The sequence below is a fragment of the Sus scrofa genome, chromosome 16, assembly GCF_000003025.6.
Source record: "Sus scrofa isolate TJ Tabasco breed Duroc chromosome 16, Sscrofa11.1, whole genome shotgun sequence".
In the NCBI taxonomy this organism is placed as follows: Eukaryota; Metazoa; Chordata; class Mammalia; order Artiodactyla; family Suidae; genus Sus; species Sus scrofa.
The window spans coordinates 74396308-74418126 of record NC_010458.4 but is presented as its reverse complement, the minus strand read 5'-3'; the positions used below and the strand labels follow the sequence as shown (position 1 = coordinate 74418126).

Genomic DNA, 21819 nt, shown 5'->3' with positions numbered 1-21819 from the left:
ATGATGTGTAATCATAGAAAAAGTGCAGCATAATGTATTCAGGAAATATATTTTTTTAAAACTCCGTAGAGATGCCACATGGGGAAATGATTAAGTTGGATTTTGTGACACCCTCCCTTCAAAATGCATCTCTTCCTTCCCCCTCCACCCCTGTGAAATCAGAGAGCTTGGAGGAGCCAGTGTTTTAAACCCTGGAAGAGGGTCTTCAGCATTAGAATCTGAATTCAGAGACAACGGGGGAAAGACTGATTGTTTGGAGGGCAAAAGATGGTTCAGTTTACGAAGTCAAGAATTGCTGTTGTGGGAGTTCCCTGTGTGGTTTAGCAAAAACGAACCCAACTAGCATCCATGAGGATACAGGTCCGATCCCTGGCCTCCATCAGTGGTTGAGGATCCAGCATTGCCGTGAGCTGTGGTGTGGGTCGCAGACTCAGCTCGGATCCTGAGTTGCTGTGGCTGTGTAGAGGCGGGCAGCTGCAGCTCCAATTCGACCACTAGCCTTGGCAACGTCCATAGGCCGTGAGCGTGGCCCTAAAAAGCAAAATAAATAAATAAATAAGAATTGCTGTTGTAGTTTTAAATGGTCCAAGAATGCGGCAGAAAAGATTTAAAGAAGGTGGTGGCTTTCCTGGCCTGGACAGGATGGTTGTATTCCCTGGCCTTTGAATTCCCCTCAGTCTACACTCAGTCCTGGCTGAACTCAAGGAGGGCAGGAAGTCCACGACTCCATACAGAGCCCAGGACGCATCAGATGCTCCATAAATGTTTGTTGAATTAAATTGTAGTGAAAACCTTAGCAGATCCAAATGAAAAGCTTCTATGAAAAAGTTTTCATCCTTATGAAAACCTATTTAATTTTTATCATGAATATTGACTCAGGGAAATGTATAAATGATTTTCAGCTAGAACTCTGCCTCCAAAATTAAGTTACACAGCTTTGCAAAATGCATGACTCTTCTAGACGCTTCCTAGTAAGTGTTCATTTTAGACTATGTATGGGACTTAAGAATCACATGAGTGTGTGTGTGTGTGTGTGTGTTTGGAATTGCATATGTACACAGTAAACTATCTTGGTGGGGCTAGGGTTGCCGTTCAGACCTGCTGGCACATTGAATGCACACCTGCCTGGTTCCCCTTTGTACGCCCCAAGTAGATAAAGCCTTCCACCTGCCATCATCGAGTGCTCAGGGCACGTCAGCAGTCCCTGGACAGATGCTTCGCCCTGCCTGGTACCACGATCAGTGTGAAAAACCGTCTTGACTCTGCCCTGGTGGAACCCTCAACAGCTCACAACTGAGACACGATGATTACCGGAAATGTCCTGGCAGCTAAATTCAGGGCAGTCTGATTTCACACAATGTGGGTTTATTCAACCAGAGGAAATAGCAGTGGCTGCGCTGTGACCAACTGGGATAAAATGCATCAGAAGAAAGAAGAAATCTTGTCCCCTGGCAAAGTTTAGTTTACAATGCTGCTCGTAATAATAAGAAAGAATGTAGCAAGTTCCTGTTGTGGCTCCGGGAAACAAATCCAATTCAAATCCATTGCCATGTGGCTTGCAGGTTCAGTCTCTGGCCTCCCTCAGTGGGTTAAGCATCCGGTGGTGCCGTGAGCTGTGGTGTAGTTTGCAGACAAGGCTCAGATCTGGTGTTGCTGTGGCTGTGGCCAGCTACAGCTCCTATTTGACCCCTAGCCTGGGAGCTTCCATATGCTGTCAACGCGGACCTAAAAAGACCAAAAAAAAAAGAATGTATAAAATCAGTCTCAACATGTCTTCATGCAAGACCCATAACTTGTTAGACTACTTTGGTGCCCACCTTGAAAATGATGCCCCAGAAGGAATCGTTGGAAAGGACAATCATTGGCTTTGCTTTATTTTTGTCAAGGTTGTTGGTGAACTGTCTGTTTATGCTGTGCCATTTAGTATTCAAATACACACTTAGTTACCACCTTTGTGGGGTTTTGTTTTTTTGTATTTTGTTGGTTTTTTGGGTTTTTTTTGTTTTGTTTTGTTTTGTTTTTGTCTTTTTAGGGCCGCACCTGCAGCATATGGAAGTTCCTGGGTTAGAGGTCAAATCAAAGCTGCAGCTACTGGCTTACGCCACAGCCACAGCAACACGGGATCCGAGCCACATCTGCAACCTGCACCCCAGCACATGGCAATGCCTGATCCTTAACCCGCTGAGCGAGGCCAGGGACTGAACCTGCATCCTCATGGATACTAGTTGGGTTCTTTACCTAGGAGCCACAGCGGGAACTCCCCACCTTAGTGTTTGAACATGGTTTTATTCATAAGTCATGTTTAATGTTGGTGTAACCACTTATGTTGTAATTTTCCCAACATGTTTCAGAAATTAAATGGGGGACATGTCATGCTGTACTCCAAAATCAAAAGAGGAATTTTTTTAAATGGAAGCGATTACTCACCTATTTCTTAATTGGCTCCACTCGGGTTGTGTTATGCCCTCTGCTCATTAACTCCTCTTGTTCCTCCATAAGACGTTCTTCCGATCTTATGAGGTTTTCCACTCGAGGGATGAATAGGGAATCCAGGGTGGATGTGCCACTCAAGTTGTTTTCTGTTATTGACATAAAACAGTGATTTGTGTGCGGACTTTCGTGTATTCGGTCCTTTGCTTATTTAGCATTTGTTGAAGGTCGAGCAGTGTCGTCATGTGCTCGGCATCAGGCACACAGGGACCCAAGGCACAGCGCCAGCCCTCAAAGCCCTAAGTGATGGGAAGAGAGATGGCTGAGCAGATGCCACGACAGGGAAAGAGGACCAGGACAGCCCAGAGGAAAAGCCTGTTACATTGCACCGAAGCGTCTCTGTTTTCTGGAGGAGGTGACACCTGAGCTAAATCTGGGAGGAAACTAAGAGAAAGAGAAGGGACGCTCCAAGTTCACAGCACAGCCCTGGGTCAAAGGCGTGCTTTTTGGTTCTCACCACAGTCCCGACACTGGACATCCTTGTGGGAGCTTCAAGGGTGAAGAGGCTTGACTGTAACGGGCATGGGGCTGCCTTGGAGCCGCCACGGGGATGGTGAGGTCCGAGGGCAGAATGACCTTTTCCTGCAGGCTGATGTCAGGGAGGAAGGATGAGCCCAGCAGTGACTGCTTCAAGGAAGAAGCCACGGGCCAACTGCAACCTGCCGTGGGACAGGAAAGCAAAGGCGACAATTGCGAGTCTAGGATCCTTCCCATAAATGTCTACACACACGCAGTTTCGCTTCAGGACTAAGGGATATAGGACAGCTTTGCCCCCAAAGATAAAGGAAAATAAGAAGTTCTCCTGGGGCGCAGCCGGTTAAGGATCCTGAGTTGTCATTGCGGGGGCTCGGGTCACTGCTATGGTGCCGCTTAGATCTCTGGCCCAGGAACTTCCACGTGCCAAAAGAAAAGGAAAACAAAATGAAATAAAAGACATTAAGGAGTTTCTGTGGTGGTGCCGCAGAAACGAATCCACCTAGGAACCGTGAGGTTGAGGGTTCAATCCCTGGCCTCACTCAGTGGGTTAAGGATCTTGCATTGCTGTGGCTGTGGCATAGGTCAGCAGCTACAGTTCTGATTCGACCCCTAGCCTGGGAATCTCCATATGCCATAGGTGCAGCCCTAAAAAGCAAAAAGAAAAAAAAACAAAAACAAAAAAGCGGAGAGATATTAAAATGAACATCATGAAATGTGAAGCATTAGTGACAAATTTTTAAAGATTTGATTGTGAAAAATAAAAATACAAAACAGTACTTGGATGCACTTAAAATGTGTGTAGATATTTTGTTTTTGTCTTTGAGAGAAGCACCTGCGTCATGTGGAGGTTCCCAGGTGAGGGGTCCAGTCGGAGCTGTAGCCGCCAGCCTCGGCCACAGCCACAGCAACGCTGGATCTGAGCTGCGTCTGCAACCTGCACCACAGCTCACGACAATGCCAGATCCTTAACCCACTGAGCAAGGCCAGGGGTCGAACCCGAGACCTTATGGATGCTCGTAGGGTCCATTAACTGCTGAGCCACATGGGAGCTCCAAAATGTGTGTAGATATATGTGTGTGGTATTGGGGTCTATCTTAGAGAAAGCGGTGGTGCTGGCTTCTCAAGGTCAGTCACTAAGGGTTCAGGATCTAATGTCAGGCATACATTTTTTATGATATAGTTTTTAAAAATCTGCTCTGAGGAGTTCCCGTCGTGGCTCAGTGGCTAACGAATCCAACTAGGAATCGTGAGGTTTCTGGTTCGATCCCTGGCCTCGCTCAGTGGGTTAAGGATCCGGTGTTGCTGTGAGCTGTGGTGTAAGTTGCAGACGCGGCTTGGATCCTGCGTTGCTGTGGCTGTGGCCGAGGCTGGCGACTACAGCTCCGACTGTACCCCTCGCCTGGGAACCTCCATATGCCGCAGGTGCGGTCCTAGAAAAGGCAAAAAGACAAAAAGATTAAAAAAAAATCTGCTCTGAGTCTCTTTATATTTCCCTGGGGGTAAATGAACAGAGGAGGGGATGGTGCTGTTTCTTATCGATGTATGTAACGTGTGTCACTGGTCATGCACCCCCAGACTGTGCTGAATTGTCCCGTCACGTGTCCCATCCTTATATTTCACCAAATCATCGAAGCCAAGATCTGTGCCAAAGCTGCAATTCTCTCTACATCAGGTTCTTCACTACCAGATGGCACAAAAAGAAAAATTTCTCTATTTTCAAGAAATACATACTCAGCAGGAATCATAGACCCATTTCTTTTAGGGGGATAGGAGCTGGATTTCACGTTTGCCTCCCATGTCTAATATGGCCTCCACTGGGTCAAGCCAGCAGAAGAGAACAAGCTCCTGTATGGAAATCAGCCAGAGAACCGATGAGCAGGGCTCTTGAACACTGGTGGGCATGACTAGCCGCCTTTTCTGTATTTGCCATAGCTGGGTCGTCTTGGTTTTGACATTTGGGAGTGATGACTGCTCACTGAAGGATTTGAAGAAACTGAGGTTGTCATTTTCTGGTGTAATGAATCCCAACCTGTTATTTTATCTCTTACGGCCAAACAGCCTTATGGCTAATTAGTTGTTCGTCAGCACTGCTTGCAGCCAAGATGCTCATAGGCGGATCCCTAACATTCAGTCATTCAGACGGATCCCCGAGCATCTGTCCCAGGATCCAGTCTTAGGCACCTGTGTTAGGTGCTAGGGACTCAAGGAAAGACAGACCTGGTCTTGAGTGCGTCCTGTCCACCTGCAGGACCCAGACAGGACACTAAAACCCGGACTGGAAATGTGGGGGCCCTGCTAACTAATGAGAAGCTGGTTTTTATCTCCGCTTTATACATTTCACTTGTATTTCCAAGCTTATACGATCCAGGAGCATTTTTCAATTAGATTTTCCGTTCTCAATAAAGAAAAAAAACCTTTATCCAAGTTGCACTATTAACAGTTTGATATCCATAACAAGCACACTGTTCTATATTGAGTATCATGGGGTTTTGTTTGTTTTTTGGGTTTGGGGTTTTTTGTCTTCTTAGGGTCACACCTGCAGCATATGGAAGTTCCCAGGCTGTAGCTGCCGGCCTACACCACAGCCACAGCAATGCCAGATCCAAGCAGCGTCTGTGATCTCCACTACAGCTCATGACAACGCCAGATCCTTAACCCACTGAGCGATGCCAGGGATCGAACCTGTGTCCTCATGGATACAAGTCAGATTCATTTCTGCTGAGCCATGACGGGAACTCCAGGTGGTTTTTTTGTTTTGTTTTGTTTTTTAAAATTATGAAAGGCTTTATTTTTATTTTCCATCAGAAAATGGAAATAAAAATTCTTCATTCCTCAATGTCACAAGTTAACCCAGTTGGTTATTCACTTTGTTGGTATTTATCTCCAGATATTTTTCCTGATGCACAGATTTCAATTTTTTCTTACATTTCTGTGCTTATGGTTATAAGAATGTGGCATCTCTCTCTTTCACCTAGCTTTATCTCATAAAATATGTGTTTACCTTATTGCAAAATGTGAGACTATACGAGGCATTATATGCCCAGCTTGCTGGCTCATGCTCCCTGCATGGCTGTTTAACTTGTGATTATACGCAATGTTCCAGTGAAGAGTTCTCTTCAAAGACTTTTTCTATCTCAGTTGCTTTCTCAAAACAGATTTCTCAAAGTCTGTGTGTAAGAAGGCTTACTTTCATATGATTTTTTTATTTAATTTTCAACATGTAGGTGTGTGTTGGCATCAGCGTACCATGTGAGTGGTCGGAACTGACTGCTTCTTACCTTAGTACTTTGACCCATTTTTTGAAAACTGTATTCAAATATGATTTTGTTTTACTTTATAGAAATGAAAAACATGACAGGAAAAATATTTTTAGTAAGTCTGAAAGGAGTAAGATCTTCTTGCCCAGACCTTGAAACCACTCTAAATGATTCTGATGCTCTGTGGTGTGTTGCTTATTTTAAGCTAAAACTGGTGCTTCTCTGTGAACCAGATCCTTAAGGTATGAAAGTACCATGTGACTTGGGTGAAACATCAGAGAATACATTGATTATCGTACTTGAGTCCTTTTGATGCCTTACCCCCCTAACTATTTAAGTTGGATCCCTTGAGTGTCAATTTGGTATGATACTTGGTTTATATATAAAGAATTTTCTAAGGAGAACAGCAGCGTGTGGAGTTCTCCGTGGCTCAGCGGGTTAAGGATCCAGCATTGTCCCGTTGCGGTCAGGTCGTTGCTGGGGCGCAGGTTCCATCCCTGGCCCAGGAACTTCCACATGCTGCAGGTGCTGCTCCCCACTCCCCAAGCAAAGAAGGGCAGGGTATGAATAAGAATATTATACTTTGAGGTCCTGTTTAACAATCCTAGATTCCATATCCAGTTATTTGACATTATGAAGACAGAAGAATGCAAGTCATTTAAAAAAAAAAACATAGTTCCAGATGTTTGGCTAAAGGTTTGGTTTTTATGATGTGTCTGTCCTTTTTATTTCCAGGCAATGGCTCAAGTCTGAAGACATTCAGAGAATCTCATTGCTTTTCTACAATAAAATACTAGAAAAAGAAGTAAGCTATTTTTTATTTCAAAATCAATCATTTTTCCAAAATGTTGGTTTTTTTCAATTCCATCATGAAATTGTCTGCGTGTTTTTTAACATGTGAAATTTAAATGGCCTCTAACCATCACAGATTTCTTTCTAGCTTTTCCTGTGGTTCTTCCATGCATGCATTATCTTACCACACACATTTCTTATTACCAAGTTTCTGTTGCAACACTTCCGGTAATTAATAAAGAGAAAGGGAAGAAGTTACTAGCTTGCTTTTCAGTGGGGAATTTTCCTAGAAAAGGTTATAAAAGAAACCAAAATCCTTCCTGATACATTTACAGTGTCCTTACACAAATTATTTTAACTTCTTGACACAACTATGAAATTCACATTCAACTCCTGCTTGTGAGAATTAGAAACTCTGAACTTTTAAGTTTTGTTGCATCTAAATCGTTTCATACTATGACTCCTAAAGTAAGCGTTATTTGGGGCACAAACAAGTATGCAGACATGTAGTTTGTACCTGTCGAGCTTAACATGGATTTGCTAAAGTGAATTAAGTCATTATTGCAGGAGGGACAACTGTTCCAGGTTGGGGTTATTCACTTGCCGTTTGCTTTGTGTTGATCTAGAAAAGGAACAGGTTAGAGGTCATTTCCATCATCCAACTGTATAATTACTGTCTTAACTTGAACGTACTGTATTGTTGGCAGCAGTCACAACACTGGTATCAAAACTTTGCTGAGAAAATTTTGCTCGTTGTTTTATGGGTATTGAATGGACATACCCAATATCAAATTTTCTTCCCCAATTCAACAGTTACACCAAAGCTTCCTTTTTAAAAACAATTTTTTGGGGACACCCACAGCATGTGGAAGCTCCCAGGCCAGGGATCAAACCCAAACCACAGCAGTAACCAGAGCCATAGCAATGATAATGCCAGATCCTTAACCTCCTGCACCACCAGGGAACTCCCCCAAATTTTCTTTTATATTAGTGGTTAAGAAAAATTGTCTGTTTCTATGTCAGAAACTTTGACTGTGGAGAGTTTACCAAACTGATATTTGATGTAATTTATTATTATTGGTATTATTATTATTGACTATTTTATCCTTGAACGACTTAGACACTAATGACTGCTTATTGTTCCGATGTAAATTATTTCCTTCCTGATAAAAATCCTTTTCCCTTATTAATACCACAAGGAAATTCGAACTCACGTCTCTACACAAAGCCCAGAAGGCAGAAGATAAGGGCATCATTGAATGCATAAAATAGAATCACGTTTCAGCAATTATGCTAGTGTAGCTTCTTTATCAGCATGTAAATTATGCTGACCCTTAAGTCACAAAAGTCACCCCTAAAATATTAATAGTAAATAGCAAACAGAAAGTGGTGCCCATTAAACCATGCAGCTTTTGCTGACATTCCCCATATGTGCATATATGCAGAGGCTGACTTTGTAGCAGATGTTAGATGGCCTTGAGATTGAGCAGCAAGACAGGAAGAGAAGGCAGCAAGACAGAGAGGACGAGACGCCAGACCACCCAGAGATCCACCAGCCACACCCAAACCTCAGAGGCTAAACTGGAGAAATGCACACCCAGCTTGCCGTAGCTCGGGAAACAGTCTGTTCAGATACGCTAACACAGCCTGCTGGCATCATCCGGAGCTTTCAGTAGCATCGCCACACTTTATTTCCTTTCATTTTATTACAGAAGCCTCTTTTGAGAGGCAGTAGAGCCTCGGGTTGGTAGCCTGGGTGTGGGTGCCGGTCCCCGGGATGAAGATCCTGGTTTTGCCATGCGTTGTGTGTGTGTCTGAGAATGTTCATCCATCATTCTAGTTCAGGAGTTCCCATTGTGGCTCAGCAGCTTAAGACCCCAACGTAGGGCCTGTCAGGAGGCGGGTTCGATCCCTGGTCTCATTCAGTGGGTTAAGGATCTGGTGTTGCCACAAGCTACAGTGTAGGTTGCAGGTGCGAGTTAGAGCTGGTGTTGCTGTGGCTGTGGTGTAGGCTGCAGCTCTGATTCAAACCCTAGCCTGGAAACTTCCATATGCCGCAGGTGCAGCCATTAAAAAAAAAAAAAATCTGTTTCAAAGTTTCTTCATCCCAAACTAGGGACATAATAGGTCCTGCCTCAGGCAGAGGTGAGGATTAAATCAGTTCATCCACGTAAAGCACCGAGAGCGCCCTGCACACCATCCCCAGGGTACAGGGGACACGAGGCAGATTGTTACCGTCCTGGGTGCTGGCTCTTCCTGCCCGACTCAAGCAGGAGCAGCCCCCGGCAGGCAGCGTCCCTGGTCCGTTTATGACTCCGGGCATTTGTGGAGAGCTGTGTGAACCCGATGGTTATGCAGAATGAGCAGAGAGGCCCACAGCCCATCCCAGACAGCAGGTGATCATAGGGAACCCAACCCAGCCGGTCTTCTGCGTCTTGTAATTTCCCTCACCGCCTCCCAACAGTGAAATGAAATAGTAAAACCAATAAAGAAAATGTGGAAGCGGCATTGCCGCAATACTATTCCAAAGTGACATGTTGTTACATGAAAAGTCATTTGCTTTCCCCTGTACCTGCAGACCTCAGACCCACGAGGGGACCAGCACACCTGCAGGTGGCCCTGGCGCCTTCCGCTCACGCACTCATCTTTCTGGCCACGTGTTCTTTCCTTGCTGGAGGGATCCCGTTGCCTCTAAATGGGTTTCTGCACATGTCAGCTCCTAACAGTTGTGGTCTTTGGAGTCCTTTTTTCACAGCTCGTGTGGAGGGAAGAAGCTCTCGTTGTCAGTGATGAACAGCCTCTGTCCTTAGCTGGTTTTTAGGCCACCGTCGGCAAGTGACAGTTATGACGCGGGAACGGGATACAGTGGGGCTGCTGGGTGATCTTGGAGAACGTTCATCCGTGGTTTCTTCTCTCCCTTAGTACCGAGCCACTGCCCTGCCGGCCTTCAAGTACTACGTGACCTGTGCTTGCCTCATCTTCTTCTGCATCTTTATCGTGCAGATCCTGGTGTTACCCAAGTAGGTATCTGGGTTCTCCACTGGGATGCTTGCGGGGTGCACCTTTCCACGGAGCCCCGTTACGCTCGAGGGTCCAAGAGATGCACGTGTTCCGACAGAGCGCTTAGGCGCCGTGGAAGGGCACCGTGGGGGCGGGGTGGGGGGTAATTCAGGATCCACGATGCTAAGTGCCCCCCGTGCATCATACTCGGCTACAGTAATTTTGAATTTTCAACGTGGACAGGTTGATTCACCTTATAAGGATTTTTTTAAATAAACGTATCCATTTTACTTTGATTTCCATATTATTCTGATACCCATGTCTAAGAAATGTTACCCCATAATCTTCACCCAGAGGCAGAAAAATCACCAGATGTTATTTCTAATAAACACAGCTTATTGTATATTGAAAGGACAAGGCCAGCTGTGGGCTCACATGGCCCACCCATCCGTTCTGACTTCTTGTTCTCCCCACTGAAGCTCACCCTCTCCGCCATCGCTGATGGTTGTGGGTCCCTGTCCAGGTCGCCCCTCCTGGGAGAGACCTGGGTGCAGGTGGGAGAACCAAGTAACCGGATTTCACACCTACTGGTGAAAATCCAGTCACTCCCCAACTCCTCGGTGATCTTTCTCTCGAACCTTCTCATGCAGTGCAATACGAGTCAACCGACTTACTTTAAAGAAGCGCCTTCTTTCTCATTGTACAAGCTAAAGAAACCCTCTTGTCCTTCTTTTAATAATTGAGAATTAGAGGCATTTGAAGATAAATTTATTTCCCCTTATTAATACCTGTTGCGTAAAAGCCACAGCAATTCATTTTCAGCCCAGCTGGAGTTTGTTCAGTGAATGCATTTGACATCCGTGGTTCAGCCAGTGTTTGTGGGCAGCTTGTACTGCTGAGGCGGGGTGACAGTTCATTCCATGAAGAAGCTGAACAAAGGCGAGAGAGAGGGTCTGCCTTTCCCTCTGGGCCCCAAAGGATGTTCTTCTGGCCAGTGAGCCAATGCTAAGACATTTAAAGATTAATAACAAGTCAAAGTCTTCTTTATATATGTGCAGTTCCGAAGCTGTCTTCCCCCTTTGCAGAGAGGTTTCCACTGGACATTCCTTTCCCCACATCCCTATAAATTAGCACTGAAATGTTTGCCAAATGAGTTCTTCCTCTAAACTTGCACAGTCTCTGTTGCCATTTGCCAAGGTCAACCTATCAGTTTCCCACTGGGGAAACATGTGAGCAAATTAAGCTTCGTCTAAGTTGCAGGCCTCTGCCACCTGGTGCAGGAGAGAAATCACTGTTCCTGCACAGACAAGGCTTTTTGAATAGTAGAGCTGAAGGGCATTCAGAAAGTTGTATCACTGAAGCAAGTATTACCAGGGGAAATGGGCCCTTATTTATACTCTAAAGTAGGTAAATGCATTCACTTTTCTGCATCTTCCTACTAGATGAGTGTTTTATATTTTCTATATCCCGGTTAAGACAGGGAGGGGAGACAGTCCCTAGGGAGCTATGATGCCAAAGACGATGGAAAGACGTCTGGGGTCCAGGAAAAACCTTTCATGGAGTGACTCTTTTTAAAAAAAATCAAGCTGGTGTCTTGCTGTCTTTGCTTTGCTTTTCTTGTCTTTCTGTGGCCTTGTTTCATGAGAACGCTTGGAAGTTCACGCTCTCAGGCGTCATTACCAATTAGTGTGTTTCTCTTGAGCAACAAGTTGGATTTTGAGAATGAACGTTGTGAAATAGGTGCTGCTTATGTTCCCCTCTTTGTGTTGGCCCTTAGAAAGCTCAGGCTAAGGTCTGGGGACAGGGTAAGGTCTCTAACAGAGAGAGCTAAGACTTGCCGTTTCTGGGTTGGCCTCATAGTAAGGTTATGTGATGATATGATGTGGTGTTATGTTAGTATTTTTCTTCATTTTCCTTTCATGTTACTGTCCTCTTTTTTTCTCTTTTCCTTTTTAAAAGTAATTTCTGGGCATTCCCATCACGGCTCAGTCAGTGATTAACAAACCCGACTAGCATCCATGAGGAGGCGGGTTCAATCCCTGGCCTTGCTCTGTAAGTTAAGGATCCGGCGTTGCCGTGAACTGTGGTGTAGGTCACAGATGCGGCTCAGTTGCCATGTGGCTGTGGTGTAGGCCGGCAGCGACAGCTCCAATTGGACCCCTAGCCTGGAAACCTCCATATGCTGTGGGTGCTGCCCTAAAAAAGACAAAAGACAAAAAAATAATAATTTCTGTAAAATATTTCAAAGATACGGAAAAGTTCTGAGCCTAATATAATATGTGTTTATACACAGTCCAGTCTTCACGAATTTTGCTCCTCTGCCATATTCATGATACATGTTTCCATGCTCTCGGGGCCATTATTAGTTGTGTATGCTCCCTGTAAACAGTAGTTACTTTTATTTTATTTTTATTTGTTCAATGTGGTATCTTTTGTGTATTGATGAGACTTTATTCCATTTGTATTTTGATTATTTTATTGATGTGTGTGAATGCACGTCTACCCTCTTATCTTGGGTTTCATTTGCCTTGCTTTTCTTTCATTTTCCCCACGCCCCATGTGCCCCATCTTCCTAACCTCTAAAGGGTTGATCAGGTTTTCTTTATTCTTATTTTTCCTTTACTGGTTCTGGTTTACATATATATAGGGGAGGGGAGTGGAGAATCCTATATATTTTTCTTTTCTTTCTTTTTTTTTTTTTTGTCTTTTTGCCTTTCTTGGGCCATTCTTGCAGCATATGGAGGTTCCCAGGCTAGGGGTCTCATCAGAGCTGTAGCCACTGGCCTACACCAGAGCCACAGCAACGCAGGATCCGAGTTGAGTCTGCAACCTACACCACAGCTCATGGCAACACCGGATCCTTAACCCACTGAGCGAGGCCAGGGATCAAACCCGCAACCTCATGGTTCCTAGTCAGATTCATTAACCACTGGCCACAATGGGAACTCCTGTTATATATTTTTCTTTCAATGATTGTCACTGGTATGTTAACACATGGTCTTAATAAATTCTAAAGTTAATCATTATGTCACTTCTATGTGATTATTTCTTAGGACTTTAGTTCCAGATGGTAATTATAGTCTCTATTTATTTAGATTTATTCACATTCTTTATCATTTTATTTGCTCATCTGTGCTTTTTAAAATTATTTCTATCTTCAGGTTTATTCTCCTTGCTAGCGTACCTCCGTTCTTTATTTAGTATTGTGAGTAGCAATAGCTCCTCTTTTCTGTTTGTATGAAAATAGCTGCTTTGTTTCACATTTGCTCTTGAATAATAGCTTGGGTATAAAACTATAAATTAACTCTTATTTTCCCTCAGTATTATGGTGATACCATGGCATTGAATTTCAGCTTCCAGTGTTACTAAGGAAATGTCTGCTGTCAATCCCATTCCATTCTTTTGTAGATAATCAGTCTCCTCTTTGTATGCTTTCAGTTCTTTATTTGGGGGTGGGAAGGAGTGCTGGGTTTTCACTATATTGTTTCTAGATATATATTTGTTCTTATTTCCCTAAGTGACCAGGTGTAATTTTCTTTCAATCTGAGGATTCCTTTCTTTGCTTAGTTTTTAGCAATCCTCTGCCCGTTATCACCTTACATATTACATATATTGCTTCTCCTCTCTTTTTTCTGTTCTTTCCTCCTAGAACTCATTAATCGTATGTTGTTCTGGTCATCCTGTGCTCCAGGTTTAGAATTTTTCTTCAAAGTTTCCACTTCTTTACTTCTTTGTGCTGAATTCCTCATCTACATTGAGTTTATAATTTTAGTGATGAATTTTTCATATCTAAGAAGTCCACTGATTTTATATCTGAATTTTTCTTATCATTCTGTATTTTGCCTGTAAATTCCATTTTTTCCTTTTCTTTATATTCAGATTTCAAACATATTGTGTGAACATTTTACTCGTTTCCTTCTGTCATTTATGGCTCATAAATGCATGACTTCTGTTATTTAGTCCCCCTGTTTTTCTCCCATGGTTGTGTGTCATTGTATTATCTGTCATTTTCACTGTGACTTCATCAAAGCAGAGGTTCAGGCCCATGGTAATCACATGTGTTCAGAGGTGGGAAAGCATCACTCTGATACCGTTTTCACTGTGTCTCTCCCAAGTCCCTCAGAGGTTCACCAGTTCAAGTCACAATATTTTTTAAAATCCTTAGGTCCGGGCTCCTTCACTAAGTGGGTCATGTGAATTTGATTAGCCCCTTAATGCAGAGCAGGATGGGAAATCTCCATTTTCAAAGATTACTGCTCTTCCACTTATGACCCTACACACTCAGCTTCCCTTATGAGGCTGTTGTTTCCTGAAAGGATAGCCATTTATGGCTTCTGACTATTCAGAAGCTCAGTTCTAATTTTCCATTAAGAAAGTACTGGGAGCATCACCAACCTTGTGTAGCCATTCAGTCTTACCCTCTTTGGCACGAATTGGTCCCTGGTCCCTCCCAGATGATCCAGCATCATCAGTGCCTCTCAGCATTCTGCTTTGGATACCCTCTGTGTGTCTAGTGTGCTCTCTTCCCTGCTCTGAGTGCATCTACCTAAAAATAATAATTCCATTATACTTTATGAGGCATATTCATTGACATAATGGTGATTTCCACTTTTCCTGATACACCCTCCCTTGTTTTTAAATATGCTGAATTACCGGGGGTTTTTTGTTCTCCTTTTGGCAAACTGCCTTGCATTTTTGAAAAAAAAAGAAATTAAGTGACTGAATAAACAAAAAAAATGAATGACTAGTAATAGTGGAATTTATGACCTTGAAAGGACCAGTAAGGGGGAAGTATTTCCCTGAAAGAGGGCCTTACATCATCCCTTTGTGGCCCACAATTTTTCTATCTGGCTCTAGTCTCGGAATTTGAACAGATGTAATTAAATTATTAGTTGGCTCCTCTTTTCGGAGTTGTTCTCTCACTTCTGTGTGCCTTGTGTTACAACTTTATAAGAAACGTGAGCTACCGTCAGAGACTGGAAATGACCAAGCATGAATTTTTGCATTTTTGACCAGTTTCATGCATAGTGCCGGAATAGATTATGTTAAACTAAGTATGGCAATCACTAACATAAGGATATTTTCTTAATCCAGTGCAGTTAAATATCATGTGTTTTGTTTGCCCAAATAAAATTAAGAATAATGACATTTTCCTTAAGGAAAATTAATAGCAAACTATAATCTTAAATATCTTAGAACTGTTATTTCTACTGAGATTCATTAGTATGCATTTCATTACTCATGTCAATAATCAACGCTTATTTTAATATTCATTTCAAAAAGAGTCACTTTTATTTTGGTTTGGATCTTCAAAAAGGGAAAATGCAAGAGAAATTTTAATGGAGAATCACATATGTCCGTTGAAAGCAGGCTTGGCTTTTGTAAACACAAATGATGGAGAATAACAATTAAGAAGGCTTTGGTGGGCAGCTGCATTGGAGAATTCAAATGTTGGATACCGAAATTAAGTTGGCTCCCTGCATACCTTGATGCAATGGATGTGAATCTTAGGACAGGGGAAAAAAATAATAATAATAAAGAAGAGAAGAAAAGCAAACAAACGAAAAAAAGGAAAAGATGATTCTCACTGTCCAGGATAAATGACCCACGTACCTTTTAGCAGGACGAACAGAATTCAATTTTGGATTCAGATCCTCTCAAAATAAAGAAATGCCTCACAATTAGTAGCTTGAATGTAAGTTAGAAGTTTAGTTCTTTCCTCATAGTCAAAGACCAGAGGAGCTCCTGTAGTGGCTCAGTATGTTAAGAACTCAACTGGTATCCATGAGGATGTGGGTTCAATCCCTGTCCCCTCTCAGTGGGTTAAGGATCCGGTGTTGCCAGGAGCTGCAGTGTAGGTCACAGATGCAGCTCAGATGTGGTGTTGCTGTGGCATGCTGTAGGCTGGCAGCTTTGGCTCCAATTGGACCCCTAGCCTGGAACTTCCCATGCCATGGGTATGGCCCTAACAGGAAAAAACAAAACAACACCAAAGGCAAGAGGTAGTCAGGTGTTCTGTCCCTCAGATTCTTTGGGGGTCCAGGGTCCCTCCAGCTCACAGCTGTATTTCCCTAGACTTTGGTCCTTGCCATCATTCTCTCAGGTAGCAGTACCCATACTCTGAGCAAAAGGATGGAGGAACAGACCCAGAAGCAGAGGACAAACTGCCATCTCTGAGAAACTACCTCATGATCCTTCATTCTATACCCAAGACTGAGACCCTAGTCACATGTGCAAGCCTAGCTGCAAGGGAGGCTAGAATGTGTAGGCTTTAGCCGATATAACAAGGCACCCATCTGAAAATTCTATTATGAAAAAAAAATGGGATTTATGAGAACCAGTACCTTGTCCAGGAATGCAAACCAGTTTTTGTTGTAGTGACCTGAATGGCACCATGTAGTAAGATTTGAGGAATAGCAATCAAGAGGGAGCTGCACATGTTTTTACTCAATAAAATGGACCAATATACCTTTATTTTTTATCGAAGGGTTATTCTCAGCATTTTTGTCATAGCAGTAGAAATTTAGAAAAGAAATTCATGCATGAATTCAGTCAATCCATTGTGGAATCAGTCAACAGCTATGTACTGAGCTACCATATATGAAGCCTTTGCTGGAAAAGCGGCAGTAGCCCCTAAAAGTCCTCTCTCTCATATAAGTCACGTTCTATTCGAGGGCACCGCAATAATGGAAAAAACATTCCATTCCATATTAAATGCAAAGTACATATTAATAATTCAGTAGTGATAGGCTTTAAGAAAAATTAAGACAGTGGAATACTCCAGAGTAAGGGAAGGTGGCATTTCAGATGAAGCCTGTGAGAGAAGGCGTCCCTGATTCAGCAGTATTGAAGCATAAGTCTGAATGACTTGAAAGGGGAATTATGGGGGCATCTAGCAGAACATTCTCAATGATGGAAGCCACTGGTGTGTTCAGGGACCAGAAAGGAGTGCCAATGGCGGGAGTAGAGTGAGCTGGAAAGAGCAGTGGAGTTGGGGTCGTAGGAACAGTGCGGTGGACAGCTCGGGTCAGCCCACACAGGTGCCTGGAGAACTTTGGATTGAACGCTGAGTGTGATGGGGAGCTCTGGAAGATTCTTGGCTGAGGACATGCTCTAGTTTGCTGATGAGTATCACTCTTGCTGCTCCAGAAGCGCAGGTGGAACTAGGAACATCCAGAAGAGGATGGTTGGGAGTTCCCGTCGTAGCTCAGTGGTTAACGAATCCGACTAGGAACATGAGGTTGCGGGTTCGGTCCCTGCCCTTGCTCAGTGGGTTAAGGATCTGGCATTGCCGTGAGCCGTGGTGTAGGCTGCAGACACGGCTCGGATCCCGCGTTGCTGTGGCTCTGGTGTAGGCCGGCGGCTACAGCTCCGATTCGACCCCTAGCCTGGGAACCTCTATATGCCACGGGAGCGGCCCTAGAAAAGGCAAAAAGACAAAAAAGAAAAAAAAAAGAAGAAGAAGAAGATGATGGTTTGCACTAGACTTGCGGCAGAGGCTAAAAAGTGGTCAGATTCTGGGGTATGTTATGAAGTGGTGAGAAAAGTCTTGCCCTTGGGTGGGAGATGGAAAATAAGAGAAAGCGCATTGTGTGAGGTGTGGGTTTTGGTTTTTTGATTTTGGCCTGAGCAGCTGGAAAAGGAGGCAGCCACTTACAGGGAGGGAGAATCCTGGAGGAGGAGCGGGTTGGGAGAAGCACAGAATGAAGGGCTCTGCTCTGGGCATCCGAGACATGTGTGTGCGTATTTAGCATCCAGGAGAGGGACTTCACAGAGGGATGGAGTGTGTGTGTGTGTACACATGCGCGTGCCCGTGGTTCATGGCAGGAGTCAGAGGTGGAGTCATCCTTGGAAAAATCTGCATGCAGGTAGTATTTATATCCACAGGAGGAGAGGAGCTCACCGAAGGAGAGAGGGTAGAAAGAGAAGGCTGAAAATTCAAGGCTTTGGTCCTTCTTGTCACTGTGAAGCGGAAGCTCCTCATTCTTGCAAACGGAATTTCTTTTCTCTTTCCCGCATCACAGGACCGTCAAGTGGGCAGAACAGCTCAAAGCTGCTAAGTGCTGTAATCAGAGGAAGGCAGCAATGATGTGTAATGGTGACGCATATCTAAATGCCCTTTGTTTCTCGCCTTTTGATTCTTTTTAGTTATTTTTTTTTTTGTTTTATTTTTTGCTTTTTAGGGCTGCACCCGAAGCACATGGAGGTTCCCAGGCTACAGGTCCAATTGGAGCAACACCTGCTGGCCCACACCACAGCCACAGCAATGCAGGATCTGAGCCGTGTCTGAGACCTACACCACAGCTCACGGCAACACCGGATCCTTAACCCACTGAGCGAGGCCAGGGATCGAACCCACAACCTCATGGTTCCTCGTCAGATTCATTTCCGCTGCACCACGACGGGAACTCCTGATGCTTTTATTTTTAACACATTCTCTTTCATTTTGACATTTTTATCACCTTTCACTTAAGAAAAGAGAGACAGAGGGGTTTTTGTTATTTGATGCTGACTTAGAGTTAAAAGTTTTCTTCCCTGGGTTCTTGCCATCCCTGCTAAACACCATGAGATCACTGTGAATGGAGCCTTGATGAGAGACCCCGCATCATTCTTGGGGGGAGGAAGCTGGGGGCCCAGAGGGAGAAGGGACATGAAAATCATCGCATTAAATAGAATTCCAGAGAGAGACACCGTTATTTGCCCATTGATGTGGTTTATAATGCATATAATTTTCAGACTTTGGGGGGGGGCATATGTCCCTGCTGGATGTTTCCCATCAGCAAATAGGCGTCCTTGTCTCCATCAGGACCACCTGTGAGCAGTGAACTCACTGGAAAAAAACCATAAAGGAGAAAGAACCTTGTCTCACATCAGAGTTTCCCATATACTGGAACAATACACTTGATTAAAGTGCCTAGGTCAAAAATTCTCCCTCAAAAGTGTAATTTTTCCTGCCTCCTGATGGGGGAGGGTCAAGTTTGCTTTTCAGTGAGTATATAAATCAGTTAGGCCTGTATATTAAAAGGGGGGGGCTTTGCAACCAGAATGTTAATTAAAATTGATTGCATTACACAAACAACTTGGTATGTTTAATGAGCCTAAACATGCTTTTGACAGAACAGGCAGGATAAATGGTTATAATTAAGAGCTTTTGACCAACCATTACTTGGCCTCGTGATAGTTCTTGTTCTGTGGCATGAAAGCTACATCCAATCAGACAAGAATGCCAGTGTGGGAGTTCCCGTTGTGGCTCAATGGGTTAAGAACCCGATATGGTAACCATAAGGATGCGGGTTCAATCCCTGGCCTCACTTAGTGGGTGAAGGATCCGGGTTGTCACCAGCTATGGTGTAGATGCAGATGTGATTCAGAGCCAGCATTGCTGTGGCTGCGGCATAGGCTGGCAGCTGTAGCTCCAATTCTGCCCCTAGCCTGGGAGCTTCCATATGCCACAGGTGAGGCTTCAAAAGAAAAAAAAAACAAAAAAAAAGAATACCAGGGTGCCACGGACTGGATCACTGGACCACCCCCAGTGGAGCACGTCAGCGCCAGAGGGTGAGCCACTCAGGGTCTGGATCTCAGGTTGTGACATCACGTTCCATGTACAAACCACACCATCTGCACAGAAACCATTTTACCTCTTCCTTTCTAATTGAATGCCTTTTATTTCATTATCCTGCTTCGTCTCCCTGGCTAGAACCTCCAGTGCAGCCTTCAACAGAAGTGGCCACAGCACACGTATTTTGTTGTTCATGATCTTGAAAGGAAAAAGCCTCCAGTCTTTCATCACTAAGTATGATGCTACCGGTGGGGTTTTCAGAGATGCCCTTTATCGGGAGAAAGGAAATCCTCCTTCATTGTAGTCTGTTGAGTCTTTTTCTGATAAAAGGGTGTTAGCTTTTGTCCTTTTGAGCTATTGAGATGATCACGTGGGTTATTCTATTAATAGAAGGTGTACCTTTAACGGATTTTCATATATTAAGCCAACCTTGCATTTCTCAGATACAACCCACTTAATTGTGGTACATTGTCCTTTTTCTCTGGGACTAGATTTGGTTTGCTGTCGAGGATTCTGTCAAGGACTTTTGCATCCATATTCATAAGAGAGGTTGGTCTCTGGTTTTGTTTTCTTGTGAAGTCCTTGTCTGATGTTGGTATCAAGGCGAGACTAGCCTCCGAGAATCAGTTAGTAACTGTTCTATTCCCCTTCTTTTCTGGAGGAACTGGTGAAACGGTGGTGTTCATTCTTCTTTAAGTCTTTTGTAAAACTCACTAGGGAAGCTACCTGGGCATGAGCGTTTCTTTGTGAGTAGTTTTTATTTTTGTTTCATTTTAAAATTGACTGATTGAACCTTTTTACTTTTATAAGTCTACTCATATTCTCTGTCTCTTATTGAGTCACATTTGATTGTTTCCATCATAACATACCTTTAAGAATGCCCATTCCTGCTTTAATGAGCACCCGTCATCCAGTCCAGGAGAACAAAGACAGATAGTTCCTGGAATTAGAACCGATGTTTTCTTTCATCAGCCTCTTGCCTCTTCTAATGGATTCTGACCTCTGAGAAAGAGCACAGGAGTGGTCATCATGTACACCCGAGACAAATTACCACCAGCTCCTTTCACTGAATACTAATCTCGTGGATTATTATAAAGTGTGGGAGTCGACTTTTAACACCATTATTGTTCTTCCAGGCTGTTCGACCCAACTCCAGAATGTCCAGGGTTTCTGTAAACCATCTTCTTGGTGGAGTAATTATTCCTAAAAACAGACATGGGGTACACTTTCAAAAACAAGAGCCTAAGAAACTCAGTGTAGTGCACCGATCTTTTATTTAAACTCTGATTCATGAAAGTTCCCACGTGACGTAGCAGGTTAGGATCTGGTATTGCTTCAGCTTGGCCTCAGGTCATACCTGGAGCACAGGTCAGTCCCTGGCCCAGGAACTTCCATATGCTATGGATGCAGCTTAAAAAACAAACAAACAAACAAACAAACAAAAAAGAAAACAAATCCCTTCTGATTCACAAAATAAGTCATGTGATTTGAAAGTAGATCAACCCATGATAATTGTCATTAAATCTGTTGAGATTTGTGTATTTAAAGGCCAACATAACCCATAATCACTTAGCTATTTTCAAGGAAATTCAGCCATGGCATGTCCTATGGCATATGTAGGTATTTTATCCATACGTCTAATAGAAACTGAATGGTTTGCTCTTTTTCAAAGGAAAAAGGTAGAAAGTTGGAAGAGTAGCTGATTCTAATTATTCCTAGGTTTTCATCTAACTTCGAATGCTATCATAGTACCTAGAAAAAACTTTAGGTGATGGATTCGAGTCCTGTGAAGAAAACAGAAATGGCCTCAATTTCAGCAAGGGAATTTAATAAGTGAAGGGTTTACATGAGGGGAGGAAAGCTGAGAGATGGAACAGGGGGCGGGAAGCAACCAAGGGCTGAGCAAGAGAGGAACCTACTACCACTCCAGGTTTGGAAAGACACAGGGTAGATATGGTATCACCAGGAAGGCAGGCTCATGGACCTTTGTGCAGAGGCTAGAACCATGACCAGGATGGGTTACCTGACAGGGACTGGAACCTCAGAGACAGCAGGAGTTGCAGCTCATACAGAAAATGCCCGCTACCTAGATAGTAAGGAGAGATGCCCAGGCTTCCTCCTCCCCCTTCCGGACTTTCCCTCCACTTCCCGTTGGCTGAACCTTGGTAGGACCCCGGCAAAGAGTCTGACAAGTGGAGTTTGTAGGAGATGGGATGGAAATATGTTTGAAAACAAATGGGAAAT

General features: G+C 43.7%; 1 protein-coding gene across 1 annotated transcript in view; it reads left to right on the top strand.

Annotated features, from left to right (window-relative positions):
- ADCY2 (adenylate cyclase 2) overlaps positions 1 to 21819 on the top strand; it is a 424271-nt gene that overhangs the window by 311873 nt on the left and 90579 nt on the right. The window contains 2 exon segments of the mRNA XM_021077007.1: positions 6960 to 7029; positions 9939 to 10036. Of these exon segments, the coding sequence (XP_020932666.1) occupies positions 6960 to 7029; positions 9939 to 10036 (168 nt within the window).